A 23,941-nucleotide genomic window follows, 5' to 3' on the forward strand; every position below is an offset into this window, starting at 1 on the left:
GGATGAGGCCTCAGCGCTCGGCTGACGCTCTAACTGTTATAAAAGATTTGCGAGTCTTTATCCGCACATACTCATTCGACACGATACATTCTGACCAGGGTCCTGCGTTTAGCTCTCGAGCTTACAAAGAGGCCATGGCCAGTTTGGGCATTGAATTGCAGTATTCTAGTCCATTCCATCCTGAGGGAAATTCAGTTGTGGAGAGAAAAAACTGGGACATAAAGCAATCTATAACAGCTAGGGTATTAGGTTCGGGTGACGGGTGGGTCAAACATCTAATAAGTGTCCAAACTAGTCTTAACAACTTGCCAAGAAGTTCTCTAGGGGGTATCACTCCATTTGAGGTCCTTTTTGGGACAAGAATGTTAGTCGCTGACCTTGATTGTCAGACATCAGTGGTGGACCAAAAGAAATTTGATATCAAAGATAGTTTAGCTGTTTTACAGGACTTAAATGAACTAAGAACGAAACAAAGCAACGTGTTCCTGAAGCCAACCCCACTGGAGAAAAACTGACCATCTCAGCAAGGCCTGTCTGGATCCCAAAGCTTGGTGGTCTAGTCAGAGAAAAGATCGCGGACAAGAAGGAATTTGGGCCTTCTTACTGACAACCAGTACCAGTCATAGTAATCCACGGATCAAGAACAGTTTTACTGCCGCCCCTTGCTGGTAAAAAACGAGAACAGGCTTGTGTCTATCGACCTGATCAAACCACACTATGTGGCCAATACTAAGCAGTAGGCCAAGTGGACTCCGACCAAGTAGCAGACGCACTCCTCTAGCTACTATCCAAGAGGTTCAAACAGAGAGACTCATCATCTTTGAGAAATCTGCAGTGCAAAAAGAAGGACTAAGCAACAGAGCTATGGAACTTGTACCTCTTGAGACCCAAATAATAGTTCGTCAAGAAACACCTGTCCACAACGAAGTAACAAGTGATCAAGTGGTTCCAGCCATTTCAACGAATCCTGATGCAATCCCAACAATTGACATAACTGCCTCTGGCTATTTCATTAACTTTGATACGTTTTCTGAGAACCCCAGGGAACCTGAAAGGACGCCAGCAAAAAGAACTTTCAAAGAACAAACAACTGACTTTTTTCATCACCTGGAAAAGACTTTGGGGCACATTATGATGGAGGATTTTCTGCATCCTCTGGGCCGGCGGAAGCCACCGCCGGCCCGGCGGATGAGGAAAATCCTCTGCGGACCCACCAAAGACCCACCGCCACATTAGGATGGCTGGTGGGTCCTGGCTTAGGTCCGCTGCTTTTCCGCCGCGGTTGGCTTACAACCACGGCGGAAAAGGGCTAATATGGTGGCGGTGTCTCTCAGACACCGCCAGCCATATTAGGATGTCTGAATTTCAATGCCTTTACACGGCTGCATGTCCGCCGTGCAAAGGCATACAGATTCTTGTTTGGGGGCCCGTTGCGGGCCCCCAGGGGTGAAGGAGGGGTGGGGGGTGCACATGGGGGGTACCTATGGTACCTCCTTGCATTTGCGTGCACAGAGCGGCAGGCACCGCGCGGTGCCTGCCGCTTTGAGCATGCAAATGCACAGCTTTCATTTTTAACATTGCGGCGGGTGCTGCTTGAAGCAGCACCCGCCGCAATGGTAAAAATAGAGGATGTGACCGCCAGGGTGGCGGTCACATCCTAATTGCACAGGAGGGAACTCCGCAGGCCATGCGGAGGTTCCCTCCTCCTCTGTGGTCGCGGACGGACTCGATCATAATGACCCCCTTTATCTGGTTTCACTATGGATTGAACTTTGGATTGTGTTGAGAATATTTTTTCTTCTACTATGATTATCTCTGGTAATAACTCTGGGTATGCTGATAAATGGAAGATATGTCAAAATGGACACAGCAAGTAAGAACATCAACTTACTCCTCAAACCACACAAATCATCTCATCGTGAACAAAGAGACTTGTCAGCGGTGAACATCACAGGTGTTCCTGTACCTGACGGTATAGCTTGGGACAGAACAGAATATGACATTTTTGGCCCATCGGAGTTGTTGAAGATTCTACACCAGTTCAAGATTTCATTAAGTGACTTTGTTTCATCTAGTACCTTTTCTGATGATTGGGACTTCGAGATTGTTAATAATATTATGTCAGGCCTAGAAATGTCTGCAGTGTTCACTAATCATGAATATTTAGAAGGTTCTTCAGACTATGAACAAACGTATTGTTATCATCACTATGGTCATCATTTCTTGCAAAAATCAACAATGCCGAGAAATGTATATATGTATAACAAATGGAAACATTGTCCTACACCATCAAAGGGTAGCTCAAAAACTTTTGCCAATAAGTTTCCATACTTTTCAGGGTTCAATGTATTCAATCCAGAATCGTTTTACATTATGAAATTGAAACAAAACGGTACTGAAAACTATGTTAACATATACAAAACAGATTTATTCTGCAGCCTTTTATGCCCAACTGTCTGGACTAGTTTTCGACTTTTGGAAAGACAACATTGAGACAAAAACTGTCTGGGGTACAAAAGATTGGCAAGCAAGTGCAGGGGTTAGAAGCTTTATTTAGAGCCTGTTTAATACCTGAGCAAATTACGTTTTTGAATGACACTGTCCAACAGACGTCTTGCCTTGAGTTAGCCAATATCAAAGACATGAATAATTCGTCCATACCTACATCTACACCTGATAGTGAAGACACTGCAGAGGGGGAGATCGACATACATACTATTTTGCTTCACAACAGAACAGATCCAGATTGGAAAAAATGGTTGATCTGGCCCACAGACAAACACCTGTCAAGATAGATTCCTGAACAAAACACAAGGGGTTAAAATCAATAGGCCAGACCCAAGATATGTTCAAAGACAGCATCCTGGAATAGTTACAACATACAGTGTAGGGAAACTCTGCCTTGATTGGCTATACAAATCTACACTTAAGGATGTAAAACAACACTTATCTTTACTTAAAGATGACGCAGACCGTAGGGAATTCTTGCTAGGACCAAGAAAACCATGTCATAAACGTTTTATATATGCCGGTATCTATGCTGCTTATAATGAAGCATGTAAGATTACGCAAGCAGAGACTGCAGAACGAATACGAGAAATTGATCGTATTAATTTAGAGAAAACTCTCTCTGTAGTGTGTTAACGACTCTGTCGTCCAGGATATATTCATTGGACAGCATAGTGTCTTCTGCCATAGACATCATGGAACAGGACTTGGTCATGTTGCAACATGGTCAGTCGCAATTACGTTCTATCATGCTATTAAGCTGGACGTTGCAAAACCTTTGTTCAGGCTATGTGCCTTGGCGTTTAATCAATACCAAGCCAATACCAAGCCACTGTTTTCAGAATTCAATCTCACTGATAAACAGATTAAATTGGCACAAAGGGGAGCAGACTATACAGTGCTGAGCATTGAAAAACTTGAAAGATTGCCATTTACGGTAGCAGAGAAACTAGCTACTGAATGGATTATACATGGAACTCTGCCTGTTACAATTTTTCATTTTCAGTATTGCCTAAAACACATACCATCAGGCAAATATGAAAGGTTGCATAAAGAATACGTCAAGAAATCCTGGGAATTTCCATACACACACAGATGTTGGAGTGGGGGACATGAAGTGTTTCTTAGCGGTAAAAACTGTGAAAACACACTAAGCGGTTCTCCTCTTTGTCAGGGTATAAACTTACACGGGGCCTGCGATAGTTCCTCTAACAATTTATCCTGCCACCTGCAAGATTCACCAGCTGCGGTGATTGATCCAATATTTGGACAACATTCAAATGGGAGTTACCTCATGTTGAACGATCACGGCTGCTGTGGCATGTTGCCAGGCACACCATATCTAGTAACTGTGTCAGCCAGGGTCACTTGCTGTATGCAAGTATTGTTTCCTAAAACCAAGACCGCCAGGGAGTCGCCATCTCTTCTATACGAATTGATACTCTAAGCATAATGAAAGACATTCTTTTGCAAAAATCTGTGCCACTGACCTCGGCCAAAGAGACCTATGATCTACAAGCCGCAAGGACTTCTGCCGAGATACATGCCCTTTTAACTACAAACTGCCCTATATATTTCACGGAAATTTTAGATCGTATCTTAAACATGTCCGATGCGAGCGGTATTTTACATCAATTTAAGAACGTATGTTCCGGACTGCTAGCACTTTTTCAAGCAGTCCTCAGAGTATTTCCAAACTATGCGCACCCCTTGTTTGGCGGACTGCTTCTCCATTTGGGACTCGTTGCGGGGATACTATTTTTGCTCCTTCTGCTACGATATGGCAAGCCAAATCACCAGCGCCACTCTAAGCACCATAGAGAGGGCTCTATTGGAGATGAAGTGTTGTGAGCGCATCGTCCAAATTTTGGGATTAACTTGTTTACGAGAATTTAATACCACATGGTTTCTGTCATTCAGACCAATCTGGCAAGATTGCATTTTACCTGTTCTACGCTGCCTGCTATGCGGAGAAGAATGCGTGCTAGACAAATGTCTAACACTCCCATCAGTCATGCCAACAGATGTTGATACTTTGCTGGGCCCGGTAACGGCCCATGTGCAGTGTTGTCCCCAGTGGCTACCAATTCTGAGGACGGCATTCATTGAGATCTTACAGAAGCAAAATACTGATGTTGAGGTACGAGAGGAAACTACAGGCACGCAGGTGACATCAGATTCGAACATTGCTAATGCTTCACATCTATGTGCGGTTAATCTTCTAAACGAGGTAATCCAACTGTCACCTACAATGATAGACGATTTTTTTTACAGACTTAGAAGATTTCATGTTTTCTCCAAGCACTAACAATGACTTGAGCACACAGTGTTCTGAGAGACTTTGAATTTGACCTTCATTTTTTGAAAACAAAGAACGTTTTCCTATGATGAATTTTTATTTTCCAAATTTGTATTTTTTCATTTTTGGCACAAGTAATCTGCTTAAAGTAGAACTATTCATAGAGAACAAGAATACTTTGAATACTTCCAAGAGACAATATATGACCTTGTCCACAAACAAACAGTTTTATGTAATCTGACATGAAATGGTTTCGGCCTTTTTTCTTTTGCATTTACGAGCCATTTAATTAATGTATATTTTCGTACTTCATTCATTTAGCATTCAAATGTAAATATATGCTTAGAATAAAACATTGCTTTAATGCGTACCACACCAATGCATCTTTTATGTATTCAACCAGTTCTAATGCATTTTATGTATTATAATATTTGGATGGGTTTTCACACTTCATGTGTAGATATGTTTTAGATATGTTTCTACATGTTTAGAATTTAGTAACGTCGTACATAATAAAGTGGAGTGGGTGCTGTGTTTGATTTTAGATTCCAAATGAATTTCCAGATTCATGCCCTTATATAGGTATAATTCACATTAGCCTTATATAGGCATAGAAATACAGTCCTTATTTAGGCATAGCCCATGCTACCCAAATACAGGCATGGCTACTTCCATCCGTTCATCTACGTAACAACTATTTCTTGGAAAATCAGACTCTTAAGCCGTTACTGATTTCCCCTTGCCTGGATACTGATTTTTCCAAGAACTCATTATTATGCATGAACAACTATTCCTTAGAAGTTCATTCATGACGTTCATATGCCCAACTTTTACGTCAATACTGGCATTCCTAAACACCTTCAAGGTATAAATATACCTTCAATTGCTATAGCAAAGCACGGTGTGGTTCGGTACAGTTTGACTACCTACTTGCACGTCGCAGCTTGCTACAGCAAGTGCCGAAGTAAGAAAACTCTCCAGCTGACACACTGACTAGAAGCTGGCTTCCTCCTGCTGAGAATCCAGCTCAGCTTCAGTGTTTCTGACTCCCCTTGCGGGGTGTTGGGAAATCGAGTCCTGTGAAAGAGATACCAACCTCTCTCATTCTAAGGTAGGGAGCTGATTAGAACCTAGAGAAACCTTTGGCAATTCCTGGCAGAACTAAAACTTATACTAAACAGCACCTACTTCTTCCCTGGTACTAGACCTAGGTTAGGTACATTGGGGTAGGCGTATTTTAGAAGCTCCAGTTGAGTATTTTTAGCCTGTGTTATTTATGTATGTATTTTTATATATGTCATAGCAACAGATAATGCTATTACAGTATTATTGTATTTTACTGTTTGCGCTGTATGCATTATACTTCGCATTCTGTCTAACGAATGTAGCAGTTCATATCTCTTGCATGTGGAATAAGATTGTTCAATAAACCCTTTTATTGAAACGCCCATCTCTCTATATCTATGCAACTCTGCAGAAACGAAGCATGCACAATTGACTGAGTGAAATAGTTATCTATTGTTTCCACGACTCTGAAGATATTGTTCCGGTCCTAGGGGAAAAAAAGTTGTCATGTTTATGGGGTTGTCAGAGACTAATCCTTTCCTGTTTATTCGAGAAAGTTTCTAGTGACTTCTGAGTTAGCTGGCACACACACAATTAACTTTAATATACTCGATAGAGACATACTGACTTAAGTCCTATGTCAAATCTATAGTGGATATTATTCCAATGCGCAGAGCCTATTGGGAATATAGGAAGTACACTACAAAAGATATTCTCATATTTCATTTCTCATTTAAAAAATCTGTAATTTCTTCTTTAATAGCTGCAAATGCACTACAGGTGGCAAATATATGTACACTATCGGCACCCCTTAGTTGACATATGAGGCATTGTGATCCCTTACCATTCCCCCATTTAATAATTCTACCGGGAGTATAATAAAGATTAAAACACGTTTTGTAGTACTGCACTTGCAACTTCAAGGATAGTAAACAGGTTTATGTCAGAGAAAAGCATTCAAGGAAACCTGTTTCTGATATGGGCAATTTCTCCTGCCACTTCTGAGAGTATTTATATAGATTATCTTTCATAAGTTTGTTAAGAAGGGTATAAATAACCCCAATGGCGCACTTACGCCTGCTAACCTAGCCTATCCTAATGGGTTAAAGAGTCCCTTACCTGAAGGGACTTAAGGAAATCTTTTTGACTAATATCAAAGTCATTCTTGACTTCTAAAAATGAAATAACCCCCGTAGGGGTGAAAAAAGAGAACGGCCGGTTTAAAGCAGACTTATTCCAACGTAAGATATATTGGTCAACAAAAATCCCTGGCAAACTCACATTGTTGCCAATTGGGGTATAAAAATGTTGTCGCCCTATACCCAGTAACTTATGGATGGCTGACCACACTTTAAAAGCATTCTGTAAGGTCTTAAAACATACTCTCTTGAAATAATTAACTTCAGTTTGTCTCCAAAGGTCTCCCCATGCCTCGTCGCCTATCAGTATTTGGAAAGGGGAGAGGATATAATCAAATCCAGTTTGGACCGTTTTTTTTTGCAATAATATCAAAGAACTCTGAAGCATAGTGGTCCAATAATATAGTTTTAGATTAGGTAGCCCCCACCCCCTCTGTGCTTCGGAAGTGTCAAACGTTTTAGGGCCCTTCTAGGTGTAGAATACTACCAACCAAGTCTTCCAACCTCTTAAACCATATGTTTTCAATCTCTAAAGGGATTGCATGGAAAAAATAAAGAATTCTGGAGGCAAAAATCATTTTACTTACATTACACCTCCCTGCTAAGGATAAGTGCAGATTGTTCAGTCCCTCTTTGATTTTTCAATAAAGGGGTCAAGGTTTTCTTTAACAATGGCTTGTATGTCAGAAATGATAGTCATTCCTAGGTATACTGCACTTATTACCACACACGCATCCTGTAGAGTAACTCCTTTATTAAGAATAACTGCAGTTTTTCCCTCGTTTAACAAGTAGCCAGAGATTGTACAAAAGTAGACTCCTGTTTCTCTATCAGGGCAGTCGCTGGATCTGGTGTCACTTGCGCTATGTCACCTGCATAAGCGAGGGTTTTAGCATTCCCTCCTCTGAGGTACATAGGAGGGATATAGATATTTTGCTTGAGCCTACGTATGAATGGGACTATATACAATGCAAACAAAAACAGAGAGGGACACCCCTGCCTGGCCCCCCAAGAGATCTTAAAGGATTCTGAAAGCTCTCCTGCAATGAACACTCTAGCTTCTGGGTTATAAAATGCCTTAACTACTTGCATAAATTCTGGCCCAATATTTGCCCTCTTCATTACTGCCCACAGAAATTGCAATGAGACCCTATCAAATGCTTCCTTCGGCATCCAGTGCTACCTCACTAATAATTGGAGATAGGCGGGAGGCCAGAATTTTAGAATATAATTTGGAGTCCCAATTGATCGGTCTGTAGGAGCTACGTTGTGATACCGGTTTATTTTTCTTGGGAAAGACAACTCTTTGCATGCAACGAGGAAGACAAGCCACTTTAAATATTTGTGCAAACAGCGTGGTTAGAGAGCCTTGTAACTCTGGCGCAAATACCCTATAAAATTCAACTGGTATGCCATCGGTGCAGGCAGCTTTGCCTATGGAGAGACTAGAAACTGCAACTAAGATTTCTTCCCACATGGTGGCCCCCTCCAGGCTCTCCTGTTCTTCTTCACTGAATCGAATACGCTGGACTGAGTCCAAATAACTGCATGTGGCTACATCCTCATCCTTAATGGTTTCCAAATACAAGGATTGATAGTATGTTTTGAATGCCATCCTTATTCCTACAGGATCAGAAACCATGCCCCTAACAGGCTCTCTAATTTCTCGCACTTCTGCCTCACCCTAGTGACTAAATGATGTCCGATTTGCTCACTCCATTCGTCTCCCTCCACACCATGTACTTATCAGCTACTTTTGTTGCTGTAATCCCATTAATCGCTGCTTTCGCTTAAGCTACCCCCATTTGCGCCTCTTGAGTATTATTCTTCTGTTGTGTAGTGGTTATTAACTTCTATTTTTCGTTGGCCAACATGGCATAAAGATCCTGCATTCTTTGTTTTTCTTATTTCCCCCTACTTAGAGTGAAATGTAGGGTCTCCATCTGAATTCCCAACTTCAAACTGTCGCACACTACATCCAATGGGGCGCTCCCCAAATTCTCCCTAAGGAATGTAGGTATCCATTCCTTCATGTGGAGCAGATATTCCTTGATAATTAACAGAGCTCACTTAAAGCTCCAATGGGTTCCCTTCCTAACAAAACCCATTCTTTATTTCTAGCAAAAGGGGGTTATGGTCAGACAGGACACTGGGATAGATTTCAATATCGCATTCCTGCACAAAAGAATGGAAGATGGAGAAAAACTCTAATCAAGCAAGTGACTGATGTGGGGCAGAGAAGAAGGTGTATCCCTGCTCCTTAGGACTTTTTTGACTGCCAGATATCTGTCAAACCATGAGCTTTGCAAAGCCCTTTAAGGGATTGAAATACCTTATATTTCCTTCCACAGTACTTGTAATGCTCCACACATGACCAACTTGCTGGCAGATTCCCCACAAAAAATTATAGGTAACAGCACAATGCTAATTCGTTGGAAAGCCAGTCGAATAATCCAGGATAATCAGATATGAACCCATAAGCAGAACACAGGGTACATTTTCTCACAGTAGAGTGAAATTCTGCGATAGTCCACCTCCCATACCTGTCTGCCCATGCTTGTATAAAAAAACCCTAATATGCTTCAAACTGGGATTGCCACCCCACAAGTACGCGTCCCTTGCAAAGTCCCAGCAACCTATTTTTACCCAAGCGTATCTAGCGATGACACTTGAGACCCTTCAATATGTGCCTTCTGGAGACAAATATTATCAGGATCTAGTGCTTGTAGCTCAACAGCGACTCTATTTTTCTTATGATTAAGCCCGCAAATATTCACAGTTTCAATTCTCAACTTACTCATTTCATCCCTTTTTTTAGATCCATCATCCAGTCACCAGTCATTCTCTCTAAGTCCCTGTCGTCCAATACATTCAATCCTCTCCTCTTCTTAACACATCTCTGTGATATTTCTATAATTGTGTAGTACCCCCATCCCTCATCCTCTCATTGCCACCCCCAACCAACCCACCCCCTGAACTCCCCACACAGAGACCCACCACCATATGAGCAATCAGGCAGCATGCCTGAGTGATGACATCAAAGGAAGCTAACATTGCCCACCACACCCCCATCCGAATCATCTAAAAAGAATCCCAATACTGTTGTTCCTGAAATTTCAGCCCTGACGGGTAAGTGGCCTACTCAGCCAGCCAAACCGTCTGAATCAAAGCTTAACCCTAAATTTGCCCTCTGAGGCATCTACATATTTGTATCCACAGCAGAACCCAGCCCCCCACTAATCTCTTAAATTTTCCTGAACTAAAATCTCAGAGCACCTGCAGGTACAACACTTATACACCACTTTTAACCGGGCAGGATTTTGGAGGTATACTAGGAGGTATACTTCAGCCCCGATTTTCTGAAAAGGGTTAAAAAGTTGTTGCAACTGCCATCGCCTCTCTACCGTAGTATGTGCAAAATCAGGACTCACAAAAAATTTGACCCCCCTCAAACTACCTTTCCTGTTTTTGGGGGGGATCATACATTTCTTGACAAAGCAAAAAGTTTCCGAAGTAGACCTGCATTGCCGTAGGTCTTTCCGGCTCGTTAGGCCGAGATTTCTTCAACATCAGTGGGAATCTGTGTGCACATTGGATTTCTACGTCCCAGTTCGAGCTAGCTTTTTGCAGGAAGTCTCCCCTCAGTAATGTAACTACATAGGCTCTTGCATCAAGTCCTTCCACCTCCTCGAGAATCCCGAAAAATCGCAAGTTGCTTAATCCTGGTCTGTTTTCTTGCTCTTCCAGTTTCCAAAAGAAGTCAGCCATAGCTGTTTTCTGAGAGGATTTCTGAATTTTGAGGACATTAATTTCAGTCTCTAAGCACTCTATCCGTTCCTCAACCATAGTTATTCTTCCTGCAATGTCAGAGTACGTTTTATTTTCTTTATTGTTCCATGAAAAAAAATTTGTGGCAAGCCATGCACGGCGGCTCGAGAGCTGTGTTTCTGCCTGTAGTTGCTTTATGGATTGGAGGATTACGGCTAATGATGCTTCTACTCTAGGTAAACCTGAAGACATACCCCGCGACGGTCCGCTGGTATCCTTTTAGATCTTCCTAGGCTCCTCAGCTGAGTATATCAATTAGGGTGCTGAATAATCCCATCATAGGTTCTCAGAAGAGGCCCCCCTCCTACTCCTGTTGGTATCATCTCCAAAGCTGCACCTTAGTTTTTCTTCTTTTTTCTCTCACCCTTCCCTGACATTTTGCGCTGCATTAAACATGCTGCGTTATCGGGAGCACTACTGGATAGAAGTAGAGGGCCAACTCATCGATTAAAGATGAGGAGGTATTACCGAGATTTGAGGGATCTGAGTCATCACCTTACTGCTAATAATGCAACACCAATAGTTTAAAAGTTTTAGTAATGCGAGGCCTATTGTATTGCAAATGCTTGTTTTTCCATTTCTTTACTTTTGAAGCAACCGTGGCACCTTTGCTTTAAAGCTATAGTGTGGATGCTGTGATTGTAACCAAAGTAAAGAAATAGATATATATAGCGCTTGGCTACTGCTATAGATTATGGGACCTTCTGCAGACAAGAACGAAGCACACCTTTGCCGCACGGCTGTCATAATTTAAGATTAAGGGCGTGGCTTGGACGGCAGGAGGAATGGCCGCCTGAACCGAGTGCTCCGCGGAGAGGGAGAGCGCCCTCGGTGCTACCACTGCTTCCAGCGGCGCGATTCAGCCCAGACCCAAGGCTTCTGAATCCGGACCCTCGCTGCACACTCCGATGCCCTGAAATCGGGCTGTGAACACTCTTAAGGGACTTTGCTGGCCTTTGGACGGCCACGCGACCCTCGCCCGGGCTCTGCCCAAAATGGCAGCGCCCTGTCACAACTGCAGCGCCTGACCCTCGAGTGATCCGGAGGTGCTATCACTGGCTTCTACGACCCACCGCCGGCGTTACAGGTCACTCAGCCCCTGGATAAACTTCAGCCAGTGGTTAAATGTCGTCAGAAGGAGGTGAGTGACCGGCTGCAAATGTTTCACCCAGCTCCACGCGCCTGACTCTAAAATGGCGGCGGCGCCGACAGCGATCCCCACGAGGAGTACACACACCAACTCACGGTGAGCTTCTGGGACTCTCACAATCCTATCCACCGCCATCCTCTGCCAACAGAGCCATAAACTCCTGTCATGTGAAACCCTACCTACCTTGCCACACTTACCTATGATTGCCTGTGTCTGTGCCTACACGATTAAGCCCTTGTGGGAATCAATATCCGGCCTCACAGCCACAGGGTTGCCTCATTACCACAGGGATGCACTAACACCCTAAGAGGAGTTCCATACCCATGAGTTACAGGAACAGCATACCTCATCTAGTATGTACTGTTCGGCTTCTGCACCCTGCTCTTCCTGCTTTTCCGTACACCAGTAAACAGGGTCATACAACCATTGGTGCCTGGACCTGTCCATCAAGAGGCCCACAGGGGATCAAGTAATCCTGCAGTCATCTTCCTTTTCGCGTGGGCACCCAGTCTCAACAGCCAGCTGTGTCTTCTTACAGCACCTATCGCCTGACTGGTTCCCAGCAAATGCGAGCACGTTTCAGATGTATTAGTGGTTCCACTGCCGTCTCCTTTCACCCTTACCAACCAGCGGTGTCCGTCTACAACGCCTTCGACCTGTCTGCTCCAGGGCAAACGCGAACAAAATCCTGACGCGGTCAGCAATCCAGCAACCCACTCATAACGCATAGGTGCTAATCCGTGCCGTCCAGGAGAGTTCTCCGCCAACTCTACATAGGGTCAGACAGACTCACTGCGAGCGAGCACACTCACCAGGCAAAAATGGCGTACAGAGAAGACAGGAACAATCCGAAAAAGGTGAAACCAGACTCTCTCTTGGATTCACCCATCAAAGGAAAAGCCGATATGGCAGCTAATATGGAAATGATCCTCAGGAAACTGGCATATCTACATGAACTCTCTAAATCCACCAAATCCAATACCGACTCAATGCAACTTGAACTTACCGCGATCAGAGCTGATATAAATGTAATTAACACAGGCCTGGGCGCGGCAGAACAGCGAATAAGCGACATGGAGGACATCTCAAAACAGTCAGTCTCCAAAATCAAATGCCTAGAAAAGACAACGGATGAGCTGAAACGCCATAACGCGGAGTTGGAGGACAGGAATAGAAGAGGTAACATCAAAATCTTTGGCGTTCCGGAGAATTCAGAGAAAGATGCGGATTCCTGCGTGGCATTCCTCGAAGCATGGATCCCAATGGTCACCAAACTGGACTTCCCACATGGCCTTGAATTGGATAGGGCACACAGGATCCCCACTTTCGCTACTAAGAGCTCAAATGGTCCCAGACCACTTATCTGCAAACCACTCAGATTCCAACACGTCGAGATGATCCTCCAATTCGCAAGAAGAAACCACTCCATCTCATGGGACGGCCATAGAATCATCTTTACTCAAGATTACTCAAGGGACACAGTGGCAATCCGCAAAGGTTTCCTGGAGCTCAGAGAAAAGCTAAGGTCCAAAAGCATTCCTTTCTCCTTTGCTGGTCCAGCGAAATTCAGGATTGTAGTCAACGGCCACCCGAGATTCTTCACGGACCCCAAAATCCTTGCTGATCTTCTGGAAGACCGTCAGGAACAAGAAATGGACCTGGCATCCGGCCTCTCGAACAAGAGGAAGACTTGACCCCACTCGTAGTCTGCACAAAAGTCCATGAGTAATCTGTCAGTCTAATCTCGATTCCACCTTCACTGTTATACTTCCACAAATGTTGTCCTGCGTCGTGTTGTCGTCCTCCAGCGCAACATGCCGAACTATGCTTAAAAGCGGACATTTTGTTCCCTTTGCAGGACTCTTCCATGTGGTATCGGCATTGTGAGTAGGCCTTGAGCCCTGATGTTCTGTTGATCCTTCGTGTATAACGCTGTATGATTGTCGAAATAGTGCCGATTATACTTGGTCAGCAATGTTCTTTATGGCTCACCGTTACAGATAGTTGTATGTGATATAGTTATATCCTGTTCGTACTACTGCCTTCCATTCACCGCCCATGTCATTGTTATGGTTAATAAGTGGCTCTTTCCACCGCCTAGGCAGTTTGAACTAGTTAGAATTTTGTAAAATTGCAGGTACTAATGCCAACATTATCTTACATTAGCCTAAAGAAGCTTACAGCTACCACATATGTATCCCTGATTTCCGCCTTGCACGGGACTGCCGTCGCACTCCCGAAGTACGTATAGGGGGGGGAGGGAGGGACTGTGGGAGGGGGTGGGGGGAGGGGGGGTGCAGAGGGGGGAGAAAATGGAGCTACAAGAGTTCAAAGTGCCTTATTCTTTTTTTATACTATGTATTGTTTTGTTCCTATGTTTACCTTTTCCACACTTGTCAAATGCATTTCATTGCAGTCCACTGTACCTTCACGCATAGGCCCTCACGTTGACTGTAAGGAGCATTTGGGGGAGTCACTAATGGTCTCCCTTAAATCAGAGCGCATTCTCTCAACGATGCTTCTCAACCCAAATGGCTAAGACAAACTCTCTAGCTGACGATCTTACGATTGTCTCTCTTAATGTTAAGGGCCTCCACCACCCGGTAAAAAGGAGGAAAGTTCTTGAGTATATATCCAAATCCAAGGGGGACATAATTTTACTCCAAGAAACCAAACTGTCCGAGGATGATCTCCGCTTCTTGAATATCCACTGGGCATCACATATCCTATCCTCACCAGCATCTCACAAGAAGGGAGGGGTTATCACCATCTTAGCGAAAAAAGCTAACCTTACTCTAGTCTCACACTCCCATGACGATGCTGGCAGGCTATCCATCACTAACCTTCTCAGGGAAGACGACCCATTACATATACTAAATATTTACGGCCCAAACGCAGACGATCCGGAATTCTGGAACTCTGTCTCCCGCTCATTAGAACCTATCCCTTCAGATGACTTGTTGATAATGGGAGGCGACTTTAATCTCCCCCTTGACCCGATTCTCGATAGGCAATCCAAGTGTGCCTTCCACCCCTCCCGCTCACACGAGGCCCTCCTTCGTCTATGTGACAGATTCACCTGAAAGACTCATGGCGCCTACAACACCCGGACGGTAGGGATTACACATTTTATTCTGCTCCACACAACTCCTATTCCTGTATCGACTTCATATTGATCTCAAGCCCCTTCACGCATCTTATAGAAGAGACCGTTATAGCCCCCAAGTTAGTCTCGGATCACGCCTGTATCCACACCAAACTAGCTGGTTCCAGATCGATCCTTCCCCCGAAGAGATGGCGCTTTAATGAGGAGACACTCTCAGACCCCACAAACAAATTAATAATATCGAACGCAATTGAGGAATACCTTTCCCTAAACGACACCCCGACACCTCACCTAGCACCTTGTGGGATGCGCTGAAAGCCACAATACGCGGGGTCATCATCGCCATTAGGGCCAAAACTAACAAGGCACTTAATAAGGAACTTAAGTCTCTGGAACACCAGATTGGCACTCTAGAAGCTCAGCACAAATCCGACCCGCTTGACTCAGGTGTTTTAGACACGCTAACCAAGAAAAAATACGAATACAACACCATCACCAGTAAACGGGCGGGGGTTTGGATTAACCGCTTTAAGGCCCTGAAGCTATGAGAAGGCAACAAAGCCGGGAAACTGTTGGCCTCCTATCTTAAACACAAACAGAAATTGTCTACCATATCGTCCATTAAAAACTCATGCAACGTCACACACACTAAATAGTCAAAGTCAAAGTCAAAAGATAACTTTATTTCGATTGAATTTACAATCATAAAAAGTACATTTTAAAAACGTTAAAACATTATAAAAATTCAATGTGCTCATTGACTTCTAAGGAAGGCATTTTACAGGTAAACACTAACACTCTATATACAAATATAATAGCACAATAGTCAGTATAGATTCAGTTTACTCAATTGCTGCTAAGGAAGGCAGATAATTTACAAGTAATCAATAACTCTTTATACGAGGTAGTAGCACAGTATTCAATAGAATCTTAGGGGACAGTTGCCAACAGCTGGGAGTGAATTTTCAAAGAGGCTTTGAGGAAGCAGGCAACAGTTTTGGCTACGTACGGGGTGTCTAAGTATTGAAGTGCCAGAAGAGCCGGTCTACATCTTTTCAATCCTAAGTGCCGAAGCAGTGGAACCGGCCATCGTTTCCGCGGGAATTTATAAAAAACCGCAGAAGAAGGTTACATGCATAGTTGACTGGCGAGTAAGACCGTCACAGGGGCAATTTGCTAATTCCCGTGACCAGTCTAAAGGCACAGGCAGTGAGACAAGACGATAAAATACATCAAACCGAAATCTGGTTAAAACATATCTCTCATGGTTTGACAGAAAAAAAGACAAATAGGGTTGAATGCCATAAGAACTTTGGACCATCGTTAAATGAACATTTGACTTTTTAACTAGTTCAGAGCACAGACGAAGATCACTTAGGTGGTCAGCACATAGCTTTTTCATAGATTTTCTAGAAATGCCCACCAGAGATTCAGGGTCGGTGAAATATGCAGGGTGGTTCAAATCTGTCAAAAATTTTGAAACATATAACAACCAGGGAATCTTTTTCCAGTGGGACAAGGTGAGACAGTCAGATATTAATGACCTAGTTAGATGACATTGCTCCTGAGTCCATATACGGTGCCATAGTAGAATCGGCTGGTATCTAATGATGTCAGTCAGATACTCCCAACCGAGTTCCACATGGGCACCGTAAGTCGGAGCACTACGGGGGAGGGCTAATATGTATTTCAAGAAATAATTTTCTATGGTTTGTAGCTCGTCTGCAGACACATAGCCCCAGACTCCAGCCCCATATGTGGCCACACTCATACATTTAGCTTGGTAGATCTTCAGACTAAATAGTCAAACATCCTCGACACCTTCAAGACATTCTATGAAGATCTATACAAAAATGACAAGGTATTAGACGAACCCGCCTGCAAGGACTACCTCAATTCACTCCGCCTTCCAAAACTTTCCGAAGCTGACAGTGCACAGCTGGGATCACAAATCTCTAGTTCAGAATTCAAGGCAGCAATCAAATCCCTGAAGAATAATAAGGCCCCAGGCCCAGACGGCTTCACTGCACCCTTCTTTAAGGCCTTTGCAGACCAGATTGACCCTCCGCTCCTTAAGCTTTATAACTCTACTGCAGCCTGTGGCGGAGATTTGGTTGTTTGAAACCCAAAATTCACTTAAAGACCGGCTCTGGCAGCAAAATGGATAATATCCTAATATCATTCACTTCTTGATGACCAAGGATAGACAGATAGCTTACACTGTGGCCATTTGAAAGATTCACGTTCATTGGTGGAATAAACACAGTAAAAGTGTCCCTGTGAGTGGTAGGCCGTGCCCGCTCAAGCAGATATATTCTTTGAGTAGTTATGAATAATTCCCACAGCATGCGGGTCCAAAACGCATAGATTGACATAGGTCGCGTTAGACACAGTTCACGGTTGCCGAATAAACTACAATACCCATGATGCCAAGCGCAAAACCGGACACAAGCAGGTAGTGACATATAAGCACTTCCGGTGATATACAGAGCTGCGGTGTAAATGATCGCAGAGACTGGCGTCAGAGAATAGCCCCGCTTGTCAGCTGAAGCAAAGAATGCGGTGAGGTAAGAAATTCCTGTACCGCCTCGATGCGCACCGCGCCACCGCCCAGCAGCCCAGGTTGCGTTTTAGAAATAACTAAGTCACAGGTTTTTTGGATTTTTAGAATCAACCCGCGGGAAGTGCTTCCGAAAGGTGAAGTCGGTATACCAGATCCCTCACTAAAGGAGAGATTGATGTGCTGCAGATAGTCTATAAACGTGCCCCTGATTGAAATAAGGTAACCAAAAGTGGAAAATGACAACTACACTACAGGTACATGATGCCATATAGTTTAATAAGTGGGCGCTGATTGTCCGGTTTCTCCTAGATACACAAAAAACTAGATTGATGGAGACGTGAAAAAGAAGAAAACCAGAGAGGTGTTTTGTGGAATGTTTAAGGTACCTTGCTGCATGTCCCGCACTCCATTCACGGGCTATGAATTTCAGCTAGACCTAACTAAATTGACACCAACTGAATGGTTTGGTCTTGTAGGGGTCATCTTGCTGTGCAGAGCTGGAATTATTTACATGAAGTGATTTGGCAGTCAACTAACCAATAAAAGGTACAGTCCACCGCTAAGGTAGAAACCTTTTAGCGAAGAGGATAAGAAGGAAAATTGAATTGATTTGTTCATGTTTTGGTTGTCGATATGTCCAAACTTCTTGAATTAAGAAGCCCTGATGAAAGCCCGTAAAGAAAACATCGAGGCTTGAAACGCATCGGCTGAGTCAATGTTTGATGTCGAATAATGTTTTTTTTAAATCAGCCTAATTGGTTTGTTGTGCACATATGCCCAAATAGTTGTTGGCGTACGCGAGAGCTTATATACATTACATGTATATGGTGGAATTAATGTTGAATAACTCGGTGACATATCGTATGTTTTATGTAGTGATTATGTGATTTGTTTCATGGTGTGTAGATCTTGTCTTTTGTGATTTTGATTGGTAGTAAATGTAAATGTAAGTGTAAACTTTATGTGTGATTCTCTAAAAACAAGAGGATATCTTTTTGTGAAAAAAAAAAGAAATAAGTAAAGAAAGGGTAAATAAATAACCCAAATCACAAAAAGTATATAGTGTGATTTTCCTAATTGAAAAATAGGACTTTTGGTAAATCTTTTTTCTAATATTCATTACACGGCCCTACCCAAGTCTGTCCAAAGGGGCCTTACTCCTCTCTTAGGTTCATCATATCCTGAATACAGCATGTCTCAAAGAGACAGGCAGGCGCTACCCTAGGCGAGACCTAATGAATGAAGTATTTAATTGTTAAGTTAAGAATACGGGGTTTCATATAAAAAGATTTTGTCTTCTTGAAAATACATTCTGGCTATAGAAGTTGAAGTTTCTTAGTCACTACCACACAACTCCACTTGGGATTAACATCAACTAGCTTCTATTCAAAAGAAAACTTAACAGTACCTTCAAAATAAGTCCACCACCCCCTATACACACACACATTTGTGTTGTACTGTAAAGGCATAGCACACCTATAGATATAGCCAAATAAATAAGCAAAATATATAGAAAATAAACCGATTAATATGCAGACGAGATGGGACCCAAATATTGAGGATCACTCTTAACTAAGGTGGACATCCATTTCATTCGTGCACATTGAAAAAAACACAAACCTTCTCCAACTCCTGTATTTTTCTGTCTTTGACCTGCAGGATTTCTAATATCTTCAGATCCCTGGCTTCGGCTTTCTGCTTTTCTCTGGAAGAAAAATGAATTATAAAAAAAAACGTAATCAAATATTGACACTGCTTGTTAGCAATAATTTGTTGTTAATAATTACAATGTTCCCCGTGCTGAGAATGAATGTCATTTTAAAGCACTGAAAATTAAATTATCCTAGACTGACAGCCCTTGAAGAATCAGAGAGCATATGCCAAGTGACAGCAAATTACATCTGCAGACGCTGATGACATCTTTATTTACAAAAACCCTTACAGGCTAGCACGACGGTTTTGAAAGAATACTCTTTGAAATATCTATGTGAAACGAAGGGGTTTCTTTCACATTCATCAGTCTTCAAAATCTAAAAAAGTCCCTCTTAGACTAGAGTAGTTCACTCAGGAATTACTTCGGAAGGTCATTTTTAATACTATTAACTGGGCAGCAGACAAAAATACCAGAGGCTCGGGCAGACAGAGAAAGAGGCGGGAATAGCAGGGACTAACATACTTCCTCTTTACAAAGAGTTTATATAACCTTTCCAAAAATCACTGGAAATCATACTGCAAAGTAAGAAAAGCATCATCATTCATCAAACAAATCCTCTTTTTGCGGTTCTCGCCAAACGATAATGAAACCGATAACACAGAAACAATAATTGTATGTCCTGGATGCTGCTCGAGACAACACAAAATGTTTGGTATCGCTTTGGCAGCCGTTGTGTAGTAGGCATCAAGAGTGCCTGGTTGTCCATGATGCCTCGACATTACATCCCTAAACAATTATGGTTATATCCTTAACGTAAGTGGATATAAATGTTGAATGAATGCTTTCTCATGGTTGCAGGCCCTCCTTTGCAGCCTTATGTTTTTTTGATCAGAACAGTATCTTCAAGAGTAGTGTTATATTTGAAATGGCACATTAGTTAATCAAGGAAAGGTGATCCAAGGATATTTCCTCAAGGGTCCTACATAATTGCTGATGTGAATTGAAAAGCTTCAATTCAAAAGGACACTAAATAAAAATGTGAAATGTTTGGTACTGGATCCTCAATGCATTCCTCCAGCACTGAAGATGGACTGGGATCCTCTACATAGCTGGGTAAATTGAGTATTTGCACGGTCTTGCTTTGGTAGACTGTTTCACTGGGTTCTGCTCCAGCAGTACACCCAGATTTTCTGCTGTTATGATCACCCAGTTTATGGACTTTTTACTGTGGGTGAGTCTCACTACCGGTTTTTCACCCACAGTAATCACATGGTAAAAGGACTTTGTGTGTTTACTGTGAGTGTCTGCCTTTTAGGATAAGGCAGCTGCAACGCATCAAGGGTAAGGGGCACTTAGCTGGTTACAAGTTTACACACTTATGCAAGCTGCTAGTAGAAACTCTTCTGACCATTAAAAGGTTAATGTCACATATGAAAGAATGCACAAACACACAAAAACTTAATTCCTGATAATGATGTATCATGAACCCAAAAAACATTTATCACAATTTGACCAGGATTCATGCCAAAGGAATATCTTGTGATCGCATAAGGACTGTTGAAACTCACTAGCTATGTTTAGGTGACCACCTACGGGGTCACCATTAATTACACAATGCTGTCTATGGTATGTTCCATCTGTCACTGTATATTTGTAAATTACTACCAAGTATTTAGTAATGTGTGTGTAATAAACGTACCTCTCCTTTTCAAAAAGAAAAAGTACTGATTGGACTATCATTTATTGAGTGTTAATATTGCACACAAGTGTTTTGTGATTACTAGCCCACACCACCTCCCTTGAGTAGGCCTTAAACTGTTCTGCAGCGCTACCATGTGAGCGTCAAGCCCTACAATGGGGTGTTTGGATCCCACTGAGGACAATTGAGGAACTATTACTTGTGCTGGCTGCACAACTAATAACCCAATTCCCCACACAGACGTCAAATCAGATTTGTATCTTTTCTGTGCTGCTGTGTACAAATCCACGCAACCCTCAGATCTGGTGCATATTCTGGGTTGTTTCTTATTTTCCATCTAATTCTTATATGCGTTTTACGTGAAAAATGTAATAGCTTACTGCAACATCACAGAGACTCGCTGATTACAGCACTCAACCTCCCAAAATGGTCATGGGAATTCAGCATCTTCGAAATGGTCTCTAGGTGACTTTATGCGACTCAGCGTGGTGTCTGAAATGATACTATTTACCTTTCAGTAATTCAATTTTTGTAAGCTCTTTCAGCAATATTCAGTATCTGTATTATGTTCATTTATTCGGATGTCTGCTGGTACATGATATTTTTAAGGTGTCAGAATATTGAGCAACTAAGGGATTAGGCACAGTCGCAGCCTTAATATTCCATATGCCCAGCTGCTGCCTTAAATGAAGTCGGTTGTTTCTATTAATGAATTTGTAGGTATTTTTTTTAAAGATTTAGGAGCTAAAAGACCAAATGTAATTGTTGTGTTAGGTGACCACTCTAATTTACCAACTTCCAGTCTGAGAAGGACAATATTATGCACCACTATAGGCATGTAGGCCGTAGGAACCCGAGAGTAAAATTCTAAATTCAGTACTATACCTGTCGCAGTGACCATCCCTTAATCAACAAGGTCATTAAACAGCACATTAAAATCGGCAGTTTAGTAAATAAAATCAAAACTGCTAAGAGTAAGCCTAGAAGTCCAAATGTTTTGTGCCAACCGGAAATCATTTTGTTATAAGCCTTTCTACTATATTTCTTGGATCAATAGGTATTTTGTCTATTATATGCTTGAAAGAGGGATAAGAACTGGAATCCCATTTGTGTATGTTAAGTCCGGATTTATATATAACAGTCCATTACTGCTCGGAGTGCTGTTCCTGCTTTCCGCTGCTCTCCGGCCGCTTCGCCACGCCTCGCGGCCCCCGCTTCGCGGGGGCCGCTCGCAGGCAAAGACTCTTGTTGCTGTGGACTCAGCCTCCTGTTCTCTCCACGTGCATCTGAGCACCAACGCGCTTCCTGGAAACCAACAGCTGGTCACCAAGGTCAGAGGCGGGACTGCGAGGACCAGCGTGCCTAGCGGCGCGGATCGGCCGCAGCTGGTCCTCTTCCCGCCCCCTTCACTTGACCTCTCCCTAGATAAGCTGTGGTAGTAACGCGCACGAGGGACGCGCGCGGGGCTAAGGCCGGGGCGAAGACCGGGCAAAGAGCGGGCCGTTTAAGGCCGTTCAAGGACGGCAGAGGACGGCCCTGGCCCTGAACCCCTGTTTCATCGCCCTCAATCCATCGGCAAGGTAGGCGGCACTGTGATATCCATCCCTTCTTCAAACACATAGTGGCCGCCTCCCAGTCATATCACTTACCGTTCTTGTGAGGTCCCTTATTGCATCTGGTCCAGCCTCACAGATGTCAACTATGCGTAATAGAACCAGAAGCTGTACTAAAAAAGCCATGGCGGTAGCACAAGTGACTGGACCTATAGATCTTTTCATCTCACGGGTGAACGAGACCATCGATAAAAGTATTATATTGCTGGAAAAAAGAGTTTCCTTGGATCTCATGAACGCTAAGCGCTCGTCCTTGGGCTCTCTTGCAAACGCAAATTCACCCTCCCAGCAAGCTTTGAAAAATTGTTCCTTACCCCTACCCTTGACCACCGCTGGCGCATTCACAGTACCAAACGCTGTCGATTTGTCAGTCACCCAATCTGACTCGGATCCGTCTTATGTCGATCTTGAGGCTACCCCAGATCTAGAAGCCTGCCAGACATCTGACAAGACGGAGCCGAGTCTAGATGGGCAAACTGACAAGGGAACAGCTCCTGTATCTATCGACTCCGGGGGAAGGGCTACTATTCCTACAAAGGTTGCGCCCAAGACTAAGTCTAAGGAAAAACCCAAAGCTAAAGCCAGGAATCATAACCTGATATCGCCTACCCCGCATTCGGCGCCAGGCATACCCTGCTGGGTTGAAAACATGGTAATAGATCTCAAACTGGACCTTGAGGCCACAATAGCAGCGCAAATCAAGCCCTTAATTTCCAAACTTGACAGACTCACGTCGCTAATGAACTCGAAATGGCCTAATAAGATGAATGGGTCTGGGTCTATTCAGTCGCAAGGGATTAAAGAAACACTTCCCAAGCCTTCACCTTGCGTCAAGCTCCCTAAAGATGCATCCAACAAGGCAAAGATACCATCAGCTACCAAGGATTCAGCCACACCACACCTGTCCCAAACAGGGAATAACTCTGCTCAACCCCCACTCCTATCTACTCCGAAGGCGGTGGGTCCTACTTCGGCTTTACAACAACCTGCTGATGGAAATAAAACTACCATCTCACAAGCAAAAGATCTCACAGGAAAGTCTATCAACCCTGCAGCTCCTCTCTCTACAAACAAGCCCGAAGGCTCTAAGTCAAAGCAGGCGCGTTTTAAGTCAATCAGCCTGCCATCGGAAGTCTCTCCTTTTGTGGTTGTGTTGACAGCTGTTCCCCCACTGAAGGAGGGAGTAAAAGAAACCTTTGTAGAGCTAAGAAACAAATGTGCCCAGTGGCTCCAACTACACAAACCTTTACCCAGCAATATGAGTGGTGAAATTCTTACTGTGCGTAGAGGGGACTGGGTGGGCAGGAGTAAGAAAAC

General features: G+C 43.3%; 1 protein-coding gene across 1 annotated transcript in view; it reads right to left on the reverse strand.

Annotated features, from left to right (window-relative positions):
• Positions 1-23,941, reverse strand: part of CNTLN (centlein) — a 1,560,264-nt gene that overhangs the window by 1,252,021 nt on the left and 284,302 nt on the right. The window contains exon 4 of the mRNA XM_086961469.1: positions 19,279-19,363. Coding sequence (XP_086817595.1) covers positions 19,279-19,363 — 85 coding nt within the window. The remainder of the gene's footprint in view (positions 1-19,278; positions 19,364-23,941) is intronic.

The sequence above is a fragment of the Lissotriton vulgaris genome, chromosome 3_1 (genome assembly GCF_964263255.1).
Source record: "Lissotriton vulgaris chromosome 3_1, aLisVul1.2, whole genome shotgun sequence".
NCBI lineage: Eukaryota > Metazoa > Chordata > Amphibia > Caudata > Salamandridae > Lissotriton > Lissotriton vulgaris.